This window comes from Schistocerca serialis, chromosome 9 (assembly GCF_023864345.2).
Source record: "Schistocerca serialis cubense isolate TAMUIC-IGC-003099 chromosome 9, iqSchSeri2.2, whole genome shotgun sequence".
In the NCBI taxonomy this organism is placed as follows: domain Eukaryota; kingdom Metazoa; phylum Arthropoda; class Insecta; order Orthoptera; family Acrididae; genus Schistocerca; species Schistocerca serialis.
The window spans coordinates 428,860,545-428,887,770 of record NC_064646.1 but is presented as its reverse complement, the minus strand read 5'-3'; the positions used below and the strand labels follow the sequence as shown (position 1 = coordinate 428,887,770).

Here is a 27,226-nt window from a genome sequence, read left to right as displayed (position 1 = left end):
ATAAGGAGCCGAGAATGGTGAAGTTGGTCAGCTGTTCGCTTGCTACTGTCGTGAGCATCAATTGAAAAGGAAACCATGAGTAGGCAACAAAAGCAGAATAGGCAGCGAATTGTGGCAGATCTGATGATGGAATACAGTGCTGGTGTATGAAAACATGTTTTAGAGCACACATTCAGTGCCCGTTGTGGACCATGGGACTCTGCAGCATACGATTCCTACTTGTTCCAATTTTGACTGAATGAAATTGTCAAATATGATGCAGTGGGCATGTGATCATTGGAAACCTGGATCAATGGAAACCTGATGCCTGTTCAGATGAATCATGTTTCTTGTTAAACCACATCATCGGTTGTGTCTAGAATTGCCACATACAAGTGACTGGGTGCTCAAAATATGCACAGTGCCATGGATGCAGGCCAGTGAGGGCAGTATTACGTTACAGTCATGACAGCTGTAGGCTATGTGAACACTAATTGCACCCATTTTATGCTTGACATGTTCCCTGATGATGATGGTATCTTCCAGCAAGACTAGGGTTCTTGTCACAAGGTCAGAGTAGTGCCACAGTGGTTTGAGGAGCGTGGTAGTGAATTACGTTGATGTCTTGGCTACCAAATTCATCTGGTATAAACCTAGTGGAACACATTTTGGGACACTATCAGGTGCCAGCTCTGCACTCGCAAACTATTGACTGGCTCAGTTATGGTAACTGCATGACCTATACGTAGAAATCAGTTGCCACATACCTGCAGAAATCTATCAAGGACTTATCGAATCCATGCCACGCAGAATATTTGGTGTATTACACTTGTAAGGTGCACCTACACGCATGGCAAGAACACTGTAAAAATTCTTCCAAAAGGCTCCCTGTGTTTTACCAAAATCATCAAAGTGGAAATATATCTAAAGTGGGGAGAGGGGGAGGGGGAGAATAATTGCAAAGTATCTCCCACCCAAGATGAGAGGCATGTTAGGAAATAAGTGTAATAGATTTTTGTATTTTTTATAGAAAAACTTGGTGAATGTTTCTCCACACAATTGCCATTCAATTCAACGCATCTGGTGAACCATGGCACAAACTTCTTTAAGTCCTCCTCTAACAATATCTTTGTGTGGTGATGATCTCCTGAGGCAGAAATTTGACCAGAATGTTGCACTTTCAGTCCCAAAAGACTGAAGCCGTGATTCTTTTGCATTGAAATTGTGCTTTTGAATTTTTGGCAGATGAGGAATTGGTGTGAGGCCCTGTGATGACTGTCTTTTTGCTTCAGGCATGTAATGAGCCACTAACGTTACATCAGCGGTCACAATAGAGCTCAGAAAATCCTTCTCTTCCAGTTAAAGCTGCTCTAGAAACTCATGGGTGCTATGATCCAATTTTTCTTATGCTGCTCTGTCAGCTGCTTTGGGACCCATCTTGTGCACAATTTCCAGTATCCCAACATTTCTGTGAGTGTCTCGTGTAAGAGAGTGCTGGATTGATGTGCAAACATTGCAGAAATGTCATTCAGTGTCAATCGTGGTCTTCACAGACAGTTTCCTCGATTTTTCACACCAAGTAATCAGCCAAAATGGAATGTCTTCAATTCATCTGTTCATCATGAAAGTTTGTTCTGGCTCCGCCAAACTTTTTACACCACTTACACACGCTCACTCTGTTCATAACATCTTCGCCATAACCATTTTGATTTGCGAAAAAATTTTAGCACCTGTTATTCACTCCACAGGTAGGAAGCAGATCACACCACTTGGCTCCCACTTGGTGGGATTTCTTAGTGACATCTTTCATGCAACTGGACACTACAACATGAGTTTACACGCTGCCATGTTCCTAGGATGCTCTCTCTGGTCTGGGAACCCCCTCTCCACCACTCATTGTTGCTAACACTAAAAAATAAAAAAAAGGACAGCCTATTATAGTCACAGTACACTTAAGTTCTGAACATACCTCATACAAGTAAAATTCAAGCCATGGACCAAGGAGTTGTAGAAGACTTTAAACAATGTTTGCCTCTAAGTCTCAGTGACAATGTGCTTTTACAAGACTGTGCACGAGTCATAAACATTATGCTCACTACGTACTAGGCAACTGAAGATTGGAACACGGTTTGAGAAAACAACTAAAATCATCATAACTATAATTGAGAAGATGACTAAACTTAGGACTTGACATCAGTGAACAATCCTCTTTCAACTTTAATAAACAGTATTCCTGAACTGGCAGACACTACTTAGAAAGATGTTGTGGTATACTTCCTCTTTTAAATTCTGTTCCTCTTAGCTTTTTATTACTTCAGATCCTTTGGAAGTTATATGTTACTAATTGCTTCTATAATCGGCAATACATATCTAATTAGTTTGGGAAAAAAGAAAAAGAAACTGTAAAACAGTTTAATATGCACTGCATGTTTCAGTATTATAAGAATTCTCATAATAAAGATGGCTTCAGTCAAAATGTGTAACAAGTTTGTCCATTTCCTACACAAATCCAAGCGCAGGTGTCTGCAAGGTGGGGCAAGAGAGAGGGATGTGCACCACGGTGGAATCTGAAACACAGAGTTTTTATTGAGTACAGAACTCTCATGCACTTCTGGAAGTGAGTGGATAACCATCAGTTGTCTGGAGTACAGTAAATTTTTTTGTATCATCTACAAAATTTACTTATTGTGGCAGGGCACATCTTGAAAATAACCAACTCATTTAAATGCAGAAATTACAATTTTAGAGTCTTCCACCCTGCTCCTTCCCCTGTAAATTTTTATGTGGATGCTGATGGTTCTAACACAACACTCTGAAAGGCACCTATGTTGTTATAAAAACATTGTTCTCACGTTAATCTCTGTGGCACAGTTCAGTGTAAATACACTGCACTTACACAAGATGTTACTAGCATTAACTTAATTTGAACCATTACCATTTCGAGGCCTGGATTGTCAACTATATACAATTAATGCTTAATGCCAACAAGCTTTGTAGTGATGGCTAGCAAATTTGTTGATAATGAAAGAGATTGACAAAGAGTCTGATGATGGCAAATGTGCTACAGATGAGTTTGTTCATTAACTAAATTTTTGAAGTACTTGACACCAACTTTAAATTTGTTGAGCATGCTCTTCAGCCTCATTAAGTGAAAAGATTGTGACATTCATTTAAGGTGTCGATATTTACAGTAATGATGTTTATAAGTTGGAGAGCCTTCACAGATGTAACAGATCCATAGTGCTTAAACAATTATTTGATATATGATGTGATTTATCTTTCCCACAGAAAGTGAGTCAGAGGAACAAAGTCATGGTGTTACTGTTCCACATGACCCATCCAAGGATGATCGCACAGTATTTGTCAGTAACCTCGCATTTACTGAAACAGAAGATGCTGTGCGGAAATTATTTGAAGGTGTTGGCACAATTACAGACTTCCGTCTTGTCCGAGATTACAAAGGCCGTTCTAAAGGCTACTGTTACGTTGAATTCAGCACGACAGTGAGTACCAGTCATTAAACCTCTGCTGCATTGTTTAAAATGTTCATTTGATGATGAGAGTTGTATGCTCCAGAACTGGTTCAGGAACTACCTGCTATTTTTTGTCTGTTAAAGACAAATAAAATAGTTGTTTAGTGATAAAAAACTGGAAATTGAGTATTGTTGCTTTCTTGCTTCAGTTTCTCCTTGTTACATGCACAATTGTCCAATTATTATTATTATAAAACTCTGTGTGAAAAACTAACTATATTGATAAGTGGACTTGAATTAGAAAGTATTACAGTGCGACAACATATGATGAATGCAGTTCTTTTAGTTTTCTTGTACTGTTTACCAGATAGAATTTTCAGAACATCACATCTATATAAAAATAATTGATTTTATCAATATTTTAGGCTGAAGCATCAGAAGCTTTGAAAAAGGACAGGACACCATTGAATAATAGGCCTGTGTTTGTGTCAAAATGTGATCCTGATAAACACACACGCAAACCTGTCTTCAAGTACAATACTGGTCTGGAGAAGAATAAACTTTTTGTTAAAGGTTTGTATATTAATACAGAATTACTGATATAATACCATGCTCACAACTCAGATCTGTAACTCCAGTTCACTTCATATTTTCACATGTTTTAATTTCATAGCTATGTGTAAGACTTTTTTTTTTTTTTTTTAAGTCATTCTGTTATTTATTGGTGATTCCACAGTATTTCAAAATTCTGTGTTTCTAGGACTAGCCTTCTCAACAACAAAAGAAGATTTAGAAGAAATTTACAAGCAATATGGTGCACTGAAAGAAGTTCGCCTTGTTACGTATAGGAATGGCCACTCTAAAGGCCTCGCCTATGTAGAGTTTGAGGATCAGGTAATATTTTTGTGCTGTAAACTCTTTCATCGCAGCATTTGCTTTTTTTATTTATCTACCCCCCTCCCCTCACACACACACACACACACACACACACACACACACACACACACACACACAATAACTGGCAATATACAATATGTTTTGGTATCATGTGATGTCCCAAATGATTCGTTTTCTTTGTTTTAATAATTTGTGAGTGCGTTTCTGAAAAGTTACATCTTTCCCAAATATTTTCCATTATCTGTATATTTGGTGGTTGTTTCTCTGCTGAACTAGAAGGTAACTATAATCTCTAAACAGAAAACACAACATGCTGACTCACTGTATTTCCTTTCAGGCTTAGTAGTGAATACACACTATTCATGGTACACTTCATGGTTCTGTTTACTCTTGCAGTGAAAATTATTGTGTGCAGTTGCAAGAAAGCCTTCCTGGCAAATCTGTTGCAAATACTCTGCTCAGGTTTACTGCTGGATAAAATTCTCCCAAGTCCCACAATATTTCATCAAAATAACTGTTTGACATCACCATATGGTGGTGGTTGCTGTGTACATTGCTGCAAGAAGCGACCTGTGATGCTCGTTTGACAGTGGTAGCAGAATTTATCACACTAAGAACACAGCAACAGCCTCCACCTGAAGATATCGTGTGGTTATTTTGGTGAAATATTGTGGGACCTCCACTGTGTCTTCCACTGGAAAATCCAAGATGTGTATTTACAAAGCCTAAGTTGTTCCCATTGTTAAATAAAAGTTGTAAAACCAATCCACATAAATATTTTGTATTATCATCACCAGTTTGCTGTAGAATTCTGAACTACATTTTATACTTGAATATGATAGTTTGTATCTGGTAATCGAAACTGTTGTGTAAACTCCATTTCAGTATGTTTTACAGCAGAAACTGGATGCCAGAAGGAAACAATGGGCTGGTGGATAGCTGGGTTGCTTCAGCAAAGGTTAATGTGAAATGTATAGAAAAGTCATGCATCATTCCAAGGGAAACCCTTAAGATTCCATGGAAGAATTTTCCGAAATCAGGTTTATAATCAGCTGTGAAAATACTTTATAAGTATGCTGTGTCGAAGAGGGAAGAAATGTAAAGAGCCATGTGATCAAGGCCTATAGTCCATAGAAACAATGAATACAGTAGTGACTACTACAAAGTGGGACAACTGGTAACGATAACATTTATTAACACCAAAAGTTGGTCAAAAGAGAGTAATCCAAAAGGAAGTCCAGTAGTAGATCCAAGATAGTTGTAGCACAGGGTACTAGAAGATGTTCATTCCAGAGCAGTTAACAAAGTAAAGCATGGATCTCAGTCTTTGGCATAAGTAAACTGCTGTATTCAAATGGGTGCCAATTGGCATGCTGTAGCATAAGCATGCGTATCAGTATTGCAGACTTGCTACAGGGGAGCAGGTGCTATTGCTGGCGGTTGATCTGGAATGGAGGCCGTGGCCAACGGAAGACCTTGATGATGTAGTGTGGTGAGGTGGGAGGGAAATGATATGATGCTGTTTACGCAGCCACTCATCAACTGTGTGTACTTCAAGTAGCGGCCAGTCGAGTGACAGTAACCACTGCTGGACGATTTGGTGCTTGAGAGAGGCGACTTGTTGGCAGCTGTGTCACTCTGATAGGCTCCCATGAATGCAATGTCCATGGTACTATCAGATGGTGGAGCCGCCATCAGCTCCCTCCTTGCTGGTTATGAGCTGTAAGGTCGTAAGTGGCCCAGATAGGGGTGGGCGCTGCGCAAATGGAGGTACAGGAGTTCTGAAAAGGGTGCCTGCTGTGCCGCCAGTGCTAGTGATGCAATCTCCACACCCTGGGACCCCACTGCACCACAGAGGGGTAGGAGTGTGGCGACGCCAGCCACGGTTCCCGAGGTGGAGGTCCAGTGTGCTGCTGCACTCCATGTGATGACTGGAGCCTGTAGAGTGGGGATGAGGGGGCTGCTGGGTGATGGCAGTCAGGCCCCCTCTGATGGCTGAGCTGAGATAGTCAACACCTGCCAAGGCTTGGAACATATTGTGTGAGACTCCTGGCTCAGAAGGCACGGACAGTACAGGGTGAGGAAAAGAGAGGGATGCCCGGATGGGTGAGGCCGGAGGTGAGGGGGAAAGGGTAGGAGAGGGATCGTCCACTGGTGAGGGGGTTGTAACTGCCTGGCAGTCTACATGTAGGCTGAGGTGGTAGGGGCTTCCCTGTACCCTATCTGCTGCATAAACACCTTGTGCCCTTGTTGTTGCTGGATGGCTGGCGGTACCCAACTGTCCTGACGACCAAATGCATGTACCCAGACTGTGGTGCCTGAACGGAATTGAGGCACTGGTGGTGCTGGCCCCAGGTGCAGAGCTTGTGTCAGCAGGTGAAGCATCATGCATTGTTGGTGGCCATGCAGAAGCTCTGCCAGGCTCCTATCACCTGTGAGTGTGGCTCTCTAAGAAATTAAAAACTGAGTTAAAGCATCTTCTGCCCAACAGTCTTTGATGTACTTGAGCAGAGATTTAAAGGTGTGCACAAGACGTTCAATTTCACCATTTGATTGTGGGTGAAAGGCTGGTTACGCAGAGTTTCATAAAGATGTGTGATAGAAACTGGGGACAATTGTATGTCATCAAAGTCTGGGGAAGATTTTCTATAGAAAAGATTTTTGTTAGGATGTGACAGTACTGTCCCCTGTCATGGGCGTGAGGCTGAGCAAATATGGTAAATGGAAATATGCATCAATCACAATGAGCCAGTTTGTTCCTAGAAAGGGGCCATCGAAGTCCAAGTGGATTCGTTCTCACGGTGCAGACTTAGGCCCTTGAGATGACGTCGTCTTGGGAGCTGCTTGCTGTTTGATGTATCCATTGCATGACTGGACCAACTGTTCCATGTCTTTGCTGATTCCTGGCAAGTATACATGACATCCTGACATTGCACCAGTTTTTTTGTTCTGGTCACTTCATCGTGCATCCCCCTCATGGTCGACATGGAGAAACTGCAGAATGTCATTCTGTAATGAGAGGAGTATGAATACTCGTGGTGACGCATATTCTGTAGCCAGGAGCACAATGCCATCAATCAATTGCAACTGTTTTTGTAGCTGAAAATATTGATAAAGTGGATCTGCCTTTGTGACAGCTACTCTGGCCACCCCAACAGAATGTTGTGATTCACATGTTGTTCCACACACATGGCTGCTGTGATGCAATTGCTCGCAATGGGGAATGTATCGCTTGTGAGGTGCGCCTCCTCATCAAGGTAGAAACACAGGATCTCTTCTTTGTTGAATAACAGATCGAGGCTAATTGGTAGCCGAGAGAGGATGGATCGAGCGAGGTGATGCAGTGGTTAGAACACTGGACTCGCATTCAGGAGAACGACAGTTCAGTCCCGCGTCTGGCCATCCTGGTTTAGGTTTTCCATTATTTCCCTAAACCATTCCAGGCAAATGGCAAGATGGTTCCTTTGTAAGGGCATGGCCGATTTCCTTCTCCTCCTTTCCTAATCCAAAGAGACCGATGACCTCGCAGTTTGGTCTCTTCCCCCAACCAACCCAACCCAACCCAAGAGAGGACATATGCATTTTCATGTTTATCTATGGTGCAAAAATGAATTTCATAATTTTATCTGCTAAAGTAGAGTGCCCATTGCTACAGTCTGTAAGCCGTTTTATCAGAGAGCCTTTATGAGGGGCAGAATAGGGAAATGAGCAGCTTATGGTCCATTATCAGATGAAACTTCACCCCATACATAAAGATGTGAAATTTCTTGAGTGTGTTACAATGGCTAAGGCCTCATTTTCAATTTGGAAATAAGCCCTTTGAACTGCTGTCAGTGTCTTGGAGGTGTAAGCTATTGCTTGCTCAGTCCCATCAGAGCACTGATGTGCAAGGACAGCCTCAATCCGGTAGTCCAAGTCGTCAGCCGCCACTACCAACTGTTTGCCAGGTTGTAAACGGTATATGGCTCTGATTGAAGGCAAGTTTCCAAAGTTTGAAAGGCACTGTCACACTCCTATGTTCAATCAAATGGTATGTCATTTTTTCGTAGTTGATTCAATGGATGAGCTATCTTGGAAATACTGGGGATGAACTTATTGTCATAAGAAACCACCAAAGAAAAGACAACATTTTCTTGACATTCTTTGGTCGAGATAGTGCTGGGATTGCTTCCACATTAGTGGTCGTCGATTTGATGCTTTCTTTTAAAATTACATGTCCCAGATATTTAATTGATGGCTGAAAGAACTGAGATTTGCCAAGATTATTACACTGTAAACCTACACTGTGTCGTGTGTGTGGAACAAAAGATACCGGAGATGCACCTCAGTGGAATTACTATGATGTCATCAAGATAATTGATACTTATTTGATCAAGAAACCATTGAAACATGGCAACAGCACTTGCGATCATGAATTTAAGCACTTAATTTAAACAGGCCAAAAGGAGTGTTGACTGCAAGGAGGTGCTGCAACTCATCAAATGGAAGCTACAGATAGGTTTTGCCCAAATCAGTTTCCCAGAAATATCTCCCATCAGCAAATTTGGCAATTAATTCATCTGGATGTGGTATCGGATATAAATCCATATAGGTCTGTGCATTTACTGATGTTTTGAAGTCACCATATAATCACAATTTTCTGAATGCTTCTTGATGAATGCCAGACTATATGTATCCGGTGCAATAACATCCAGTTGTGTTAGTCTCTTAAATTCTTCTTTAACTTGGTCGCAGAGAGCTAGTGGGACAGGACACACTCTGCAAAAGTGAGAATGAGTGGAAGATTTGAGCATGCACAAGCAAGTTCACGAGAGAAGATGTCGGCAGATTCCTTGCATAATACCTCTGAGTCCTGAAAAGGTACTTCATCTGATACTAAGTCAGCACTATCTGTGATAATAAAACCAAATGACATGAAGGTGTCAAGACCAAATAGGTTTTCCGCCGAACTGCCATTTTGTACCAGAAAAATTAATTGCCAAACAACACTTTTGTATGTGCTGTCAGTTGTGAATTGACTGTTGATAGAAATGGTTTGCTTGTTGTAGTTTACTAAGCATCGAGTTGCTGGAGACGGGAAGTTTGTCTAGTTTCAATTACATCTGTGTATTGATAAGCGAAGTGCCAGCACCAGTGCTTGCAACTGCACTGTTTGAGCATTGATGTGCACCATGATTATTTTTTTTGGGGGAGGGGGGGGGGGGGGGGTTGTATGGCAGTGCTCAAGTTTATTTCCATAGGCTGTTCTTGCAGTTGACAAGACTGAAGGGTGGAAGACTGACACACTACTGCAAAATGTCTTGACTTACTGCACTTGTGGCAATTTGCCCAACAGTAGGGACAGTCTTCCCAGGAACATTTCTTATAACATGCTGAGCAAGATGGAAGTGGACAATGCTCTGACTTTTCCTGTTGCAGCACATGCATGGGTTGGGGCTTGTTTATGGGCAGGCAGCACTGCCACTACTTCTGCATCATCCAAGTCTACTGATGCCTTAAACTGCCTTCTGTCATGCCGGCAGCTTCATTCGTCACCAATATTTCTAATTGCTGGTCTGCTGCAAGCAAAACTTTGAAATCCTGTGCGAGAGCTAGAACTTGTTCGAGTGATGGTCATCAAACTGTAAGCTTGATGTCTAACATCTTTATGTGGGGCAGAACAGATAATGATGCTCCTTACTGTTATGTCAGCATATGATTCCTTATGTTCCAGAAGTGATGAAATGACACTATTGACTAAGGCCATTCAGTTCTGCCACCTACTTACTCCCTGTGCGTTGATTAGTGTATTATTTACTTTGATAAAATTCTACCTTAGATGCAATCATATGTGCATGCTGGTGGTAGTATATAATTAGTAAATTACACATTTCCTCAAATGACAACTGAAAGGGTTCAGTGAGTGGGGCCAGTTTACATTAAAATCTATAAGTTTGTAGCTTGGTCCAAGATAGGAATAGGGCTTTGATAGTGTTGGCATTATTTACCTGAAAAGCTTCGGAGTGCTGCTGGAGCCCCTTTTATTTATGATTCCCAGTCCTCCACTGATTCCTCGCATGGTGGGAACAGTAGTGGGTTGGCCGGCTGTAGATGCTGCTGCAATCTGCAACTACCGGAAAAAAAAAAAAAAAAAAAAAAACCTTCCCAGTGTAGTGATGTGGCTTGCCGAATTTGTTTTATCTGTGACAGGTTTTCCAACTGGTGAGGCTTTGAAGTACATTTTCTGCCGAAGGGATATCATCCATGATGTGTTAAGAAAAATTGTGGCACTGATTCTAAACTGTTTAATTTCGGAGCACTATTTCCTGATGGCACTGTTTATCATCGTTCATATCTGACTCTCTTGAATTTTCTGTTTGAAAAAACAGAGTACACTAAGCTCCATTGGTTTACTCATACTGAGTGTGAAGGAGCAATCTGTATTTACTTTCATAGAGAAGAAATACTGGATGCAATATTGTGACAATTTGTGTACATAGTAATTTTAACTTTTACGTTTGACATGCCAACACATCATTCCTTTCATATGTAGTGCATTTGGGGATTTAATGCAAAGATTTTGTCTGCATCTCGCACATGGTCTTGATAATAACCTGTACGGAGATCTGATGCTGGTAACATAGTTTTACCGAAACTGGTCATCCACAATACAGCGTTTTATTGCAATCTTGGCTAAGAAGTTTTTTCTTCTCGTAAGACAAGTTGTTCCGTCTTGCACCACTTGTGTAGCAATTACTATACAGTGAGACAGCCCACAGTGATAACATTTATTTACACTAAAAGTACAAGCACTGACAAATATTGATCCAAAGACAATAATCTAAAACTAAGTCCAGTAGTAGACCCAAGCTAGTCATAGTGAAGAGTACAAGAATACAATCATATACATCAGCTAATGTAGTGAAGCTTGGAGCTTAGTCCACAGTCCAAGTAAGCTGCCATAGTTCAAATGGGTGCCCATTGGCACACTGAGCATCGGCATGTGCATTTAGAGAAGCAGGTGCTGTTACTAGTGGCCAACCTGGAATGGCAAATGAGCCTTGACGATGGTGATGCAGAAATGGTGTAATGCTGTTTGCATGGCCACATGTCAGCCGTGCATACTTTTGAGTTGGCCAGACGAGCGGCAGTAGCCACTGCTGGATGAGTTGCCGGAGATGGGGATGCTTAGTAATGTGGTAATCACTGTGCGAGTTACTGCAGATACAAAACTATAATTCTGATAGTACACGGGACGTTAAACTCAGTCCTCCCCTCCTCTGATAGTACAGAAAAGAAAGTCTGTTTAGGAATTTGATTCTGGCCTTTGATCTAGTGAACGGCAACTGTTTAAGGTATGATTCTGTTTTCACCCAGATGAATTGTAAAGAAGACATCACAAAATGAAGCATAGTATCCTGTCATAACTTTATTAATTACAGAGGTGTTGGTATCTACTCTATATGTTAATTTCTGTTTCTTGTATCATAGATTTGGAAGAGACAAATTCAACCGTATTTCACTCTCTGAAGTATGTTACATTATTTCAGAGAAATTACAATATTTAGAACTTGAGATTTACCTATTTTGAATGTCATACTGATTGCTGCTGTATGCTGAAGGTGGTATTGTGGGATGGAACAGTTGTGTCTAGCTGATGGAGAACTCCAGCTTGATGCAATTAAGAGAGGCTGATTACAGATTTTGAATAGTTGGAAAAAAGTTTATTTCAGAATTTATACTAATCACACATAGCTACATGTAGTTGAATTGACACCCCAACTGGAAGACAGAACATGTAGTATCTAATGATGATACAACAGTTACTGTACCATAACAGTTCTGCCATTGTATCTGCCAGAGCCTTGAACGCAAGGTAATTGTCACAAACTGGATTGATTTGTACTTTGGAAATTGTGCTATAGAGATTGTTGAATAATAATTTCATTTGAACGAAGAAATAACATGAGTTTAATTTTGAGGTACACATTTACATTGTAGAATTACATCATCATCCAAAAATAAGCAAATAAATAAATGAAAGTAGTGACAGGCATTTCCATAGCATTTCATTTATGACATCAGATTTTTGACAATACACATTTGCAGTAACTGGTGCAATTATTTCTTGACAGATTGAAAATATTCCTTTTATAATGTTGCACACACTGCAGCAACACAATACTTTAAATTACTTTTGGGTCATCAGAACTCGTACATAGACTCACCTTCAGGGAAAAATGTCCAGTGGCATCAAATTAGGTGAATGTACAGGCCAGCTGTTAATGTTTTCACATCCCGTACAGCAACCAGGGAAGAGTTAAGTGAGGGCTTTGCTAGCCACAAGCGAGTAATGAGCCTGGCACTCTTCATGCTGGTTTCATATAAATCTATATATTTCTAGTGGTGCTTCCTGTAGGAAAGCTGATAGCAATTAGATAAAAAAATAAATAAATATAAAAAACCCTGTCTGTTGCCCATTAAGCTTTCTTCAGTAAAGTTTAGATCAGTAATCCCATACAGAAAATTCACACGCCACTGCCACTGATCTTCAGTAGCCTTATAATGCATGTTTCTTATATTCAAATTTCCACAGCTTGTAATGTTTGCTGATGTTCAGACTGTCTCAGCCAGTTTGGATTCTCAGTAGCCCTATAATGCATGTTTCTTAATATTCGAATTTCAACTTCTTGTAATGTTTGCTTCATCTTTAGAATTCTTTGAAGAAAGAATCTTTTGTTCTGATATCACATCAGAAATTAATGACAGAATTCCATGCTTATTCTATAATTCCAGTGGTTAATCTTCTGATGATGTGAAACATGATACAGGTGGAAGCTATTATGAGCAAACTGCAAACAACGCTGGAATAACATATTCTGGAGTCAATGGCAATTTTTCAGGAGCTAACATATGGATTATGAGACACAGTTGCTGGTACATCTATTTCATTCACTCCTTTCATTGGAGGTTTGCCCCTTAACTTTTATATAGAATTCCAGTGCCTTACATTTTTGCCTATTTGCTAATTTATTATTCTTTTTGTACACTGCCTGTCAAGGCAACTTCGTACACACAACTTCACTGTACTTTTAGCATTCCTTCTGCTTTCCCCATAAAGAAGCAGAATATATCATTCCTAGTAGTTTGCAAAAGACCTAATTTTTCCTAAGGCAAACAGCACTCAGTATATGCAAACTACGCATAGGACATAGAAAGCTAGATTTCATCTGTGCCACTTTTATACAGGTATTATGGTAGTTTAGCGCTCTGCTGCCTCCTTATACAACATATCATATTTCTTTCTTTGGTTATGAAATTGTGAACTTCCTCATAAGATAACAATCAGTTTGATGTTCAAACAGAGAAATCCTAAGTTCTACTGACGTGACGTTACTGTTCTTTTAAAATTTATAATTTGTTATTTTTATGTTGGTGACAACTCAGAAATTGTCAATTAGTTTGTTTATGGTGAGTGATTAAAGGAATATTGTTGTGAAAAACAGGAAATTTCCATTTTTTCTTGGGGTATTCGTATAAAGACTCAACTCAACAAAATCCTTTGAATTGCTCTGTTCAAATTTATCACCTTCAGAAAAGACTGTTTACAATTGGTTTGCGGAATTTCATTGTGGTTGTGCATCCATCAATGACAAATTTAATGGCTTCATGAATTTCGTAAACTTCAACCAAAATCTGTTTCAAAATCATTCACATTGTACGCAAAAAGACTGAAGAAAACTGGCATGTGACGTACTGTAAGATGGAGGTGCCCATAGGCACAACAAAGGCTCGGAACATTCTATTTTGTGTGAACATTTAGCTGCGAAAAAGAAGGTTTCCCATATATTTCACACAACTTGGCCAAAGCTTGGAAACAGGCTTGTGTCAATTCTTATAAGAAATGCTCACCCGCAAAGATACCCAAGTGCATTAATGTGCCTCTTCCAGGATATAGGGAGGTGAGCCTGTCTCAGCTTAAATCTGCCTCTTTTGTTAATGATGAGGACTGGTGAGCCGGCCAGCCTCAATGTGGTTTTTAGGCAGTTTCCTCACAACCAGTAAGGTAAATACTAGACTGGTTCCCCCATCTCACCTCGTATTCACAATATGCAAACATTTAGAAAACGTTCTCACATTTGAACATGAGATTTACTCGGGACATGGAAGGATTGGATGCACAAATTCTGCCCCTGAGCAGAGTGGTGGCATCAGGAAGGGGACCAGGCCTTTAATAATGCTGCAACACAAATAATTCCTTCCAAAACCATGTTTTTGAGATATCAACAGCAGAGTGGAAAATTGGTTTGAATGCCTGTAAAAGCATATAAATTTTAAAGGTGAATATTTTGAGCAACAATAAAACAATGTACCAAGAAAATATTTTCTTCTATTGTTTTTGTTACAACTTAAAAGGTGATCCTCATATTTTCACAAAATATCGTGAGGACATATATGTTCATCTCCATGAATACCACACAAGGATTACAGTGACAAAATTAGGGATTTGAATGTGTACCTAAGTGTACACCAGAGTCATCTATGAATTAAATGTGTAGGGAAAGAAATAACACTGGTAGCAGGCACTCTCCTGCAGGTATTGTTTAGCAATTATGAACATTTAGATAAGATTCAGAGCTACTACCTCCCCTTATTCAAATGTCTGATACCATTTCACTTTTTTTGCAGGCTTCTGCAGCACGTGCACTTCAGGCAACAGATACAATGACTATTGCAGGTCATACTATCTCTGTGGCCTTCAGTAGACCACCAGAGAAGAGAGACAAGGGCGCAGCCCCGACAGCAGCAGAACTAGTGGCACCTATTGCTTCTGAAGCTGTAAAGCCGTAAGTGACTAATTAACAGAAAGTATTCTTTATTCCAGTCTTTGATTGCGATAGTTACTAGTTTCAGTCAGTGATAATCATCTTTGTATCTGTAATCGAGCAGCTTAATTTGAGTTTACCTCCACCGCATCTTCTCAATCATATTTTATTTCAGTGTTTGGTCTAGATCACAATTTTTATTACATGCAATAATATATTTCCACCCAGGCCATTAACAGATTCAAGTTGAGCAAACTTTGATATGCATCACCACAATAATGCTAAGTGTACTTTTATATACCACAGACAAGTGCACTTACCAATCTTCTTGGAAGTACACATGGCCTTTACATTTTACTGAGCATAAAAGTTTTTATCATGGCTCTGATGATAACCTAGTCCAAAACATGTTATGTTATGTAGTGTATTAAACGTAAAGTATGGTGTAGGCATTGTGTCAGGGAGGGGGATGGGGACAAAAAAGCTTTTTTCCCCCACCCATCAAGGGTAGTGTTCTAGGATCCTGCATGAAATGGACATTGGGGATATTGGACTGTGATTCTGTGTCTGTTCTTGTGCCTCTTTTACAAACAGAGCTGAATATGCATGAGAGTCTCGATAAATACATTGAGGGGGAGGGGGGGGGGGGGATGCGTCACCAAGAAGGAGTTATGCGACATGAACAAAAGTTGGAAGGCATATTTCTACATCGGAAATATGCTCTATTAAAATTTTGCACCATTTGCATAAGACTGGTGCTAATAGCACCACTATGAGGATGAAAATCAGATTTGCTTAATATAGACACTGTGTAGGTAATGAGCATTAGTTACTTTTGAGATTAGGCGTGGTGAGTCGATGTTAGTCAAGAATACCTTTAAGGCAACAAAGACACCATTATTAACACCTCACCGAGTTTGAACGAGTTCGTGTAACAGGGCTGTGAGAAGCCGGATGTTCCTTTTGCGATAATGCAGAAGGCAGGAATTTAGCCACTGTACATGATTGCTGGCAGCTGTGGTCACGAGAATGTACAGTCGGAAGAAGACCAGGCCTTAAAACAACTACATGGCACTACCGAGAGGGAAGACCATTGTCTTTGGCGTTTGGGTCTGGCGCATTGTACTGCATCTGCAGCAGCGATTTGAGCAGCAGATGGTACCACAGTGATGTAACAGACTGTTACAAAGTGGCCACTTCAAATACAGCTCCAATCCAGACGCCCTGTAGCATGCATTCCGCCAACCCTAAACCACTGTCATTTGCAACTTCAGTGATGTCGAGCGAGAGCTCATTGGAGGGCAGGGTGGAGGTCCATTGTGTTTTCTGATGAAAGCTGGTTCTGCCTTGGCGCCACTGATGACTGTGTGCTGGTTAGGAGGACGCCAGTTGAGGACCTGCAAATAACCTGTATGTGTGCTGGACACACTGGACCTACACCTGCAGTCGTGGTCTAGGGTACGGTTTCATACGGCAGCTGCAGCGGCACCCTGACTGCAAATTTGTACGTCAATTTTGTGATTCGACCTGTTGTGTTGCCATTTATGGACAGCATTCCAAGGGGTGTTTTCCAACAGGGTAGTACTGTCCACATACTGCTGTTGCAACCCAACATGCTCTACAAAGTGTTGACATGTTGCGTTGGCCTGCTTGATCACCAGTCGAGCACATACAGGACATCAGCGTGTGACAACTCCAGTGTCCTCCACATACAACATTAACCATCCCTGTATTGTCCAGGTGTGACAGGCGTGTAACTCCATCCCACAAACTGACATCCGGTACCTAACACATGGACATTTATATCCTTGAATTCAACATTCTGGCAGTTACACTGGTTATTAATGCACCAGCACTTCACATTTGCAGTGGCTTGCATGCTTGCATTAAACTGTGATCTTGCAATGTTAATCACTTACACATGTCCCCTAGACATACGTATTCTGGAAATTTCATTACTCTACTTCTTTTATTTTTATTTTTATTATATATTTGTTGTTGTTGTTGTTGTTGTGATCTTTTCCCAATTAGTGTAGTAACAAGGAGTAGTGTATTTTCCACAGTGAATTTAAGACAAAAATCTAATAAGAGTTTTAGTGGACCCTGATGCGTTTTTCACTTTAGAGCTGTTGTTTTTCATATTGAAAGTACTTGCATTTAGTTTCCATCTTTTGAGATTTCTGAGCAGCATTGGCACTTATATGGAGTGCCTACTGAAATATGTGATTGATTGAAAGAATTTTTTACTAGTAGAATGTAGCACATTATATTAGATGGAACATCTTCATCAAAAATTAAAGTGGCCTTGGCTGCTCCTTATGGGCGTATATTAGGATTTCTAAATATTCTCAATAGTTAATCACACAGGTCAAACAGCATGCTCAGATTATTCATTGACAATTCAGTTGGCTGCAGGAAAAGTTGGAAGACTGTAGAGAAATGCAGGACAATTTACACAGTATTTCCACTTGCAGTGAATGACAGCTCTGTCTTTATATGGATACCTGCAAGATAATGCCTATAGGCAATAGGAAGAACCTGGCAGCTTTCAGTTACCTGATTAGTAATTAATGTTTGGTTCTTGCCACTTTGTTTGTAAACATGAGGGCTATATGAGCAGTCTGAAATGGAATGAACAAGGAAATCAGTTGTAGGGAAGGCAGACTGCAGATTTGCTGGCAAGATTATGAGAAAACACTCAAGTGAGATGGTGTATTGGATATGGCACTGGCATGACATTTATGAGGAGAGGGACTCACATCTTCATGAAGCCACCCGGATTTAAATTTTCTGAGCTTGTTTTAAACTGTTCATCTAAGAACAAGTGATATGTTAGGAAAACACATTCAAGACAGTAGTGCAACCAATTCTAGAACAATGCCAGTTTGGAGTTATGTGAAGTACACCTGTCGGCAAATGTTGATGTAACTCAGAGATAGAAGTGCAGTAGTATTGCAACAACTTGGTATAAAAGTGTTGCATAGGTGTTAACTTAAATGGAAATTTTTGGAAGAAAAGTGACATTGTTCCTTTGAAATCCTGGTGGGGAAGTTTAGGTAAACTCAGTAACTATTCTTCTGTGTCCATCGTATGTCTCACATGGGTATCACTAGATAAATGATAATGATATTTTCCTTCACTCAGTTTCTGAATGAAATAAGTTTGTTACAAAGTGCCCTCCATCACTCACTGATCTGTGACTTGGGGAATATATATCTAGCTTTGGCTAGGCAGCTGTTAGCTTTGTTAGCTGAAGATTTTATAACATAAAATGTTCAGAAGTAGGAATGTTGCAAACTGAATTATTTGACACTATGTTTCAGTCGTGGTCTCAGCATGAGGAAGATGGCAATGTTCCCAAGATCTGTACAGCTTTCTAAAGGGACAACTGCAGCTGCCTCAAGCTCAAGATCAAGCTCAGCTTCTTCTTCCTCCTCTTCATCTGCTCCAGTCACAAACGGTGAAACTCAAAAGCCTATGACTAATGCAGATTTTAGGCAGTTCCTCTTATCGGGGAAAAAATCTTGAACGATTTGTTATTATACTCCCCTCAATTCTAGCAGATTAAACTTCTGCTACCGTATAGCTATTCTATTTGTGTTTTAAGAAGATAGTATTAAACATTGGTTATTTTCATAAAACAGTTTTTATTTATTGTAATGATTTATTTCATTGTGCTGGTATGTGTTGCAGTGAAGAACCATTACAACAAACACTTTCATAAAAAATTAAATATTTATTTATAACAATATGTACAACACACAACTCTCTCAGTTACAGAATATTTCCAAAGCAGTGCATTTTTACAACCTCTTACTTTTATTTTTGTTTAAAAAGAAATGGTTTGTAATGTTTTAGTACCCAGTTGATTGTATCTTCACTGTTCTCATAAATAAGAATTATTGACATTGTACAATTTTCAACAGTTATAACATAATTTAATTTTTGATAAGCAATTGACTATCAGCCCAAGTTTTGCTCGGATGTAGAGTAATTTTGTTTCATTGAAACTTTTTCATTTTTAAACCCACCATTTTTCTATTTAACTTCTAATTTGTTTTCCATACATTGAATATAGCAGCAGTACATTACCGTTACAGTTCTGCTGCTTGAATGGTAACAGTAACCATTTCAGTGATCCTTATGCGTAAATGAATAAGAAACACACTTTCTTTGTGAATTCAGACTACAAAAAGATATGATGAGATAATCTTAAAAACCATATAGCTAAATTCATTAACAACACTCCATCATCTTTCCATGTTTCAGTCTTTGTACTCAGACAAGATGTTTCAACACCACAGAAATAAATACAAACTTGTGGTATTCATGGATAGGTGGAGCAGAATCTATCTTTCAAAAGCAGTATTGTCCAGTTGGTTCACAACAGTGAGACAGCCTTACAGTCAGTCTCATGTTCATTATTCTATAATTAAATAATTATCATATGCATGTAACAAACATAGTATTGTAAAAAAATGAGTTCCCATAATTTTGCATGGAGTCACATTACGTTTTCATTTCCTCCTTCAGTAAAGAGTACTGAATAGGTGTCTTGTGGGTGGAGGAAACTGTGAAAATCACTGCTGTCAAATCAGGGAAGAAATATAAACAAACATTATGCTCAGTTTTAGCACAGTGGAAAAGGACTGTATTGGCTCACATTGCTCATGCAACTTATGCCTCTTGCTGCAGTCTCTCTTCTTGTTGCTGCTGGTGCAGATGTTTGCGTGTCCTCGGAGGTGGAATGGGCTGCTTGCGTGCCAGCCATCGTTTGACTGTATCACGAGCATGGTAGAAATACAGGTAGAGCAATGCAATGATAGCACACACCCCAACAAGTGTTGCGAGCACAATAGAAACAACCAGCCAGCGCTCCACGGCGACTGTCTCGGGTGTTGGCGTTGTAACCCCTGTGGCTGGTACAGTCGTTCCAGATGTCTCCAAGGTCTCAGTTGTCTCTGTTTCAACAGTGCCTTCACCAGAGTCGATTGAAACATCAGCACAAGCACGGAATTCTTCCTGTTGGCAAAGTAAATTTGTAATTATTTCACTGAATGAAAGGTAAACAAGAGAGCTGCTCTGTAAGAAATAAAAAAGAGTGATGTTTGTATCATATATGGATCTTCTGCAGCCAAATCAGTATTTTCCTCCGAGTATTCCTAAAAAAATCGAGAGGGATGAAGTGTTTTACTAGGAGATTATACGATATAGTAAAAGGAATTCGTATGTTACTCTCACTTTTTAGGGTACCTTTTCATTTAGTAAGATATGTGAAAAGCATTCTTTTATGCTTTGAGTAGTGATGAAACCGCATATTGTCAGGTAAGTAGCTTCCAGCTTCCTGTCCATTCGCCAGTGACAATTTGGAATAACAAGGGATCTGAATTGAGGAATTATTTTAATATGTTCCATTTTCTGTGTAAAAATATCCCTCAAAATTCATTGCTTAGAGTTGTTACTATTTTTTTTTTTCATTTTTGTAATAAAATTTCTATAAAATGACTATTTGTGTAAGTAATATACATGTGGTGTGCGTACTGTAAGACCTTCGGTACACACACCATCAGATTATTTGACTTGTCGCTCTAACGAAGTAGGCGAGTGTAAACAATATGTCTCGTGGCCTTATCATGGCATGTTTATCTTCTGCCGTTAGGTCAGATGATAGAAATGCCACTTTCACACTTAGAGTAGCATATTGGCGGTGACCAACTTTAAACAGAACTTCATTAATTTTCACACACATTTATTAAAATAATAAAAATCATAGATATTACGTAACTTGATTTTGGATGCTGTTTACAATTGACAATCTGAAGTTCCTTTGGTCTTGTTAATCTTATTCTCACATATCTCTGATACTTGACAAAGTGTCTATACATTTATCTTCATGGCTATGTACAGGAATATGATAATCTTATTAGGCACAGACTGAAACTTGACTACAGACTAATGCAGACAAATGCAGACTGACTAATCGGAGGTCTGTACACTCGTTATAATACCTGGAGCGTTCAGGTATCACTGCGTGAGTATGATCCGCGAGGAGAAAAGGTTCTACGTTAGCAGCAATCTCATTGGCTGCGTTACATATTAATACGCGGATCGGCGGAAGCAGAATTTGGTCTGTCTTTATGGCAGCGCCATCTCGTAGAGCGGAGACGGACGAGCGCTGTGCCTGCGCTGTTGTGCTTAGCGGGGCGCGCTCTAGTGGGAAAGTTGTGTACGCGCTGACTACGTGGAACTATGTACACAACAATACAATTACTCTTTCTTATTTTGTTTAGAAAAATGGGAATATTCTCAAAATAAAGATAGAATGGTTAGTGTTTAAGAAATACACAGAGTTTGTAGAGGCAAATACAAATACTTCAAGTGAACCATGAGATTGAGGCCAGCTAAGATCTATGTGATTTAAAGACAAACCAGGAAGTAATATCAAAGCCACAGGTGCTGTTCCAAAATCACCATTCTTTACTATTAGCTGTATGCTCAAGCTTCAGGGTGGAACTTAAAGAAGACCTTGTACAGACCATTGCTTTTTTTTATAGGAATTGGCTGCTGAAGTAATATTTGCAGGTGTATCATGAGGAGCTACTTTTTTTCCTCACTTTGAAAACTTGTGTACAAAGCGCAAGTGAAAAATTAAAGAGCCATCTATTGAGTACTCTTGTGTTAAGTGCTTTATGGTTACAGCTAAATGTCTCTGTATCTTAGTTAAAATCTTGTCACAAGGAAAATGTTCCAGTAGAAGGTGGCAAGAGCAAGTTGGACGAAAAGAAATGAGACATCAATATGATTCTACATAGAGTATGTGAGAGATCTTACCTCTCTTCCAGCAATGGTTTACCATTAGTCTCTGGAGGAGTGAAGCATTTTTGCTAATTAGAAAAAGGCAAGGTCATTCCCATTTTCTAGAAGAGTAGTGAAACAGACACATAAAACTATAGGCCTGTATCTCTGATGTTGGTCTGTTCTTGTAGAACCTTTTTATCCTCATGTATTATGACATTTCTGTGAGGATCAACATAGGTTCCAAAAACAATGATCATGTGAAACAAAGCTATCTCTGTTTGACCATGAGACCCAGAAAGCAGTAGATACAGACACACAGATAGATGCCATGTTCCTTGATTTCTGTAAGGTATTCGATGCAGTGCCACACTGCCACCTACTGAACAAAATATGAGACGATGGAATATCAGACCAACTGTGTGATTGGTTAGAAGAGTTTCTAGCAAACAGAACACATGTCATTCTCAGTGGAGAGAAGTTTTCAGACATAAAAGTAACTTTGGTGGTTATGCAAGGGAATGTTACACGTTTATTACTTCTCACAATTTGTATGTAAGAAACATATTAGACAAAATTGAAAGTTCCATGAGGCTTCTTGCTGATTATACTGTTTTATAACGAGAAGTTTCAATGCTAGAAAATTGTAGGTGAAATGCAGGAAGATGTGCAGAGTATCCTCAATATGAACAAATTAACATATTTTGTAGATTGAAAGACCCATTATTGTATGATTACAATCTTCCTGAACATTCAGTGGAAGCAGTTACTTCCATAAAATATCTAGGAGTATGTGTACAGAACAATTGAAAGTGGAATGACCACATAAAACTAATTCCAGGAGAGGCAAATGGCAGACTGAGATTCAGTGGAAGAATACTCACAAGGGAACCTCCCCATCGCACCCCCTCAGATTTAGTTATAAGTTGGCACAGTGGATAGGCCTTGAAAAACTGAACACAGATCAATTGAGAAAACAGGAAGAAGTTGTGTGCAACTACGAAAAAATAAGCAAAATATTCAAACCGAGTAGTCCATGCGCAAGATAGGCAATATCAAGGCTAAGCTGAGCTCAGAAGCGCCGTGGTCCCGTGGTTAGCATGAGCAGCTGCGGAATGAGAGGTCCTTGGTTCAAGTCTTCCCTCCAGTGAAAAGTTTAATTTTTTAGTTTCAGTTTATTTGACAAACTCTTATGTTTTCATCACTTTTTGGGAGTGATTATCACATCCACAAGAAAACCGAAATCGGGTAAGGTAGAAGAATCTTTTTACCCATTCGCCAAGTGTACAAGTTAGGTGGGTCAATAACATATTCCTGTCATGTGATGCACATGCCGTCACCAGTGTCGTATAGAATATATCAGACGCGTTTTCCCGTGGAAGAATCGGTTGATCTATGACCTTGCGATCAAATGTTTTCGGTTTCCATTGGAGAGGCACGTCCTTTCGTCTACTAATCGCACGGTTTACCGGTGTGGTCGCAAAACACAGACGCTAAACTTATTTCAGTGAACAGAGTCGTCAATGAACGAACGGACAGATCAGAACTTTGCGAAAACAAAGAAATTAAACTTTTCACTGGAGGGAAGACTTGAACGAAGGACCTGACGCTCCGCAGCTGCCCACGCTAACCACAGGACCACGGCGCTCCTGAGCTCTAATAACCTTGATGTTGCCTATCTTGCGTATGGACTACTCAGTTTGTATATTTTGCTTATTTTTTCATAGTTCCACACAACTTCTTCCTGTTTTTTCGATTGATCTGTGTTCAATTTTTCAAGGCGTACCCAGTGTGCCAACTTATATCTAAATCTGAGGGGGGTGCGATGGGGAGGTTCCCTTGTCAGAAAATATAGTCCATCAACTAAAGAGTTACAGAACCCTATTTCAACCCGAGCTTGAATGTTGCCAGTCAATATTGGATCTCTACCAGGTAGGATTGATTGAGGAAATACAGATCATCCAAAGAAGAGAAGTGCGTTTTGTTACAAGTTAACATAGTAAGCACACAAGAGTCACAGAGGCGGTACATCAGCTGCAGTGGCAGACACTGCAAGAGAGTTATTCTAGATCAGTGTGTGATTTATCATTAAAGTTCTGAAAGCATATGTAGCCAGAAGAGTCATCAAGTTTTAATACTTCCTCCTATCTATATCTCACAAAAATACCATAAAGATAAAATCAGAGGAATTTGAGCCCACACAGAGCATACTAGCAGTCAGTGTTTCTGCGAACCATTCATGACTGGAACAAGAGTATGAGGACAAGTGACAGTGGTACACAAAGTACCCTCCACCACACATCACAAGGTGACTTGTGGTGTGTAGATGTAATGTAGATTTTTTAAATAAGCAAACTCCCATGTATAAAAGATCTTCAAATGTCTGAGAACTTTACTAATGTGTTAATTATTTGACTTCGGCCGTGTAAGGAAGAAAAAATGTAGGGAAGTTTTGAAATTATGCTTAAAATTTCGTGGAAGTCACTAAGTGCTCTCATTATCTCAAACAGTGGATGAATATAATCTGGATAATGTGCGCCCCATTTTAAACAACAGCTACTTTTTCACACATCTCAATATTTATGATGTATCTCTTGAACTACGTAGCATACAGTGATATAATTGTGCATATACATTCAGTGGTATATGTGGATACTATCTGCAAACTGTGTTGCACATAGAATTAGTGGTAAAGAAGTAATAAATTAAATTATGCTTCATGCTGAGGTTTTACTGCATGAACAACGAAAATGTAGTAATAGATAAAATTCTTTCCTTTCATCATTTTGTGTGGGGTGTCAGGAAGAAAAATTTTCAAAAAGCTTTAAAATGATGTGTAAAGTTTGTTGGAAGTCATAAAGTGTTCTCATTCTCAAATACTGGATTAATGAAGTCTGTTTAGTTGCACACCATCAGTTAACGCTGCCTCAAGACAAACACACAATTTCCAACTGTAATAATGTTTTCTTGCATTTAACTTTTAACGTAAGTTTATACTTCATCATGGGTAGATTTTGACAGCATTTTAAATTCTATCAATAACTATGCAAAATATTGAAGATCAAATTTTTATTGACCCAGGAATCTGTTAGATAGGCAATCTGCAACAGGTTCCAGGTTTCTGGGCACTGGTGTAGCCACTTTTTGTATGTCAAGACTTTTTAAAATACTTTTTAACAATGTTTGTTATCTTGGAATTCAATGGGCAGAGCAAAGTGAGACAGTGCTGTTCATTCTGCATACAGAGCCTTCATGGCCTGTAAAGATTAATAATAATAATAATGGTGTGGATAATTCAGTTTCAAGAGCTGAATGTGATGTATAGTTTAGGGCAGTTGCATATTTTTGACTTTCAAACCTACAGTCCTGATCTCCCAACCATGACTATTACCTCTTCTTGCTCCTGAAACAATGGCTTGATGGATAACAGTTTGAAAAGATGAATGTAAGACTACCACTGTCAGGTGGTTCAATTCCCAAGCTGAGAACTTTTATGCAGAGATATTAAAGAAGTTACTGCAAAGCTAGTAACAGTGCTTAGAAGGATGATTATGCTGGAAAATGAAGTATATTTTTAGAAAACAAACTGCCAAGAAAAGGGCTTTATAATGAATATAAATTCCTTTTTGACCAAATGCCTCTCTTCAACTGTGTGTCCTGTTTTAGCTGAGCACTGCCACTATGTTGTATTTAAGGTTCTGTGTTCTACAGAATTTCTGTCTAATGTATCAAAAGACAGATCAATCAAACAAACTATTGTATTATGTGACAGGATTCCTGTCAGTGTTAACCATCAGAAAATGAAATATTTACTACTGTTGATAGGTACATGTAACAGCAACAGCAAGTGATACTACCTGGCTTTTCAAAACTATCAGATCCTTTCTCAGGGACCGGAGAGACATAGATTGTGGAAAGTGAAAAAGGAAGGAGAGGACACTTGTAGTCCAGGATAGATGGTTGTCTACCCTCCCCTCCACTGCAGGTGGGTCCCACTCACCCTGTGGCCTGAGAGATCTGCTCTTTGTTTTAAACATTCCCCAACCTATCCCTCCCTCCTTCCTGAGGAAGAAACTAATAGATCAGAAAACTACGATAGTGTTGTGTGTTTTTGCTCTTATGTGTATCTACTGGCAGTACTAAATATTTCATTTTGTGAAACCGTTTGCCTAAATGTTTATGTAGAAGATTTTAATGTGCCAGGGTGCCTGGCTCAGCCATTTTTGTGTAAGTAAAGAGCCAGGCATTATATCCTACATTATTATTTTAGTTCCTTTTATTTGTGTGTGGCATTTTAACAGTTCATTGTAAGAAAATAACAAGTTAACTGTTTCATGTTTTGTGTGCCAGGGTGTGAGTGTATGCATGTATAAACAATAGTAAGTGAAGGGGTTTTAACAAAGATTTAGTGGAATAAGTTTTCAAGTTTTTGACTACATTCGCCATGAAATGTTGTAGACTGTCCAGTCACATTAATGTGACCACCTGTCTAAAGTCTGAATAACCACTTTTTGCAGCAAAAACAGGTAAGAGACATGCAGGAGGAGAGTCATTGAGGTTCTGCGAGGTACTGACAGGGATGCAGAGCCATACTAACTCCAGTGCCGTGGTCAGCTGCACTCGGTTTTTCAGTTAAGGATCCATGGTGCAAACAGTTCGATCGAGGTGGTCCCCCAGATTTTTGATTGGGTTTAAGTCCATGGAGTTTGGTATCCAAGGGACTACAGCAAACTTATCCTGGTGCTCTTCGAACCCCACACATACATTGCGAGCTGTGTGACATATTGCATTGTCCTGCTGGTAGATGCCGTTGTGCCAAGGAAAAGCAAATTGCAAATCCCCAAGGATTTTCAGAATGATGAGATCATCCAGGGACTGCCACAAAAACATTCCCCAGATCACAATACTCCCTTCTTCGGCCTGGACTCTTCCAATGATTGTTGCAGGGCGTTTGCTTTCAGTTGCTTCATGCCATACACACTAATGCCCGTCATTCTTCTGAAAAGGCCACATGTCATCACACAGTGGACATCCCATTCAGCTTCCAGCATTCATCACCGATGAACAGCAGTCATCGTGGATGCATGAATGAGGCACCTGTTGTGGAGACTCACATGCAGCAACGGTCATTAAGGAGATATTGTTGGTAGACACTTGGTTCATCTGGGTGGTTACTTGCTCAACAGTCACTTGTTTATTTGCCTGTACATATCTCCGCAGCAGTTGTTCACCTGTCATCTATGCCCTGTGGTGCACAACCACAGTTGTCTCGGCATT

General features: G+C 39.6%; 2 protein-coding genes across 4 annotated transcripts in view; one reads left to right on the top strand and one right to left on the bottom strand.

Moving 5' to 3' along the window:
• LOC126418608 (squamous cell carcinoma antigen recognized by T-cells 3) overlaps positions 1-18,867 on the top strand; it is an 85,223-nt gene extending 66,356 nt beyond the window's left edge. The window contains exons 12-16 of the mRNA XM_050085441.1: positions 3,268-3,482; positions 3,878-4,025; positions 4,213-4,346; positions 15,018-15,175; positions 18,478-18,867. Of these exons, the coding sequence (XP_049941398.1) occupies positions 3,268-3,482; positions 3,878-4,025; positions 4,213-4,346; positions 15,018-15,175; positions 18,478-18,682 (860 nt within the window). The 3' untranslated portion in view covers positions 18,683-18,867. The remainder of the gene's footprint in view (positions 1-3,267; positions 3,483-3,877; positions 4,026-4,212; positions 4,347-15,017; positions 15,176-18,477) is intronic.
• Positions 18,868-18,880: 13 nt separating this feature from the next.
• The window catches only part of LOC126418609 (uncharacterized), a 273,681-nt gene continuing 265,335 nt past the window's right edge, over positions 18,881-27,226 (bottom strand). For 2 of the 3 annotated variants that reach the window (XM_050085442.1, XM_050085444.1), the window contains one exon: positions 18,882-20,176. In XM_050085442.1, the coding sequence (XP_049941399.1) occupies positions 19,832-20,176 (345 nt within the window). In that variant the 3' untranslated portion in view covers positions 18,882-19,831. Of the gene's footprint in view, positions 20,177-27,226 lie in introns of all 3 variants that reach the window. The other variant, XM_050085443.1, reaches the window with a different exon arrangement.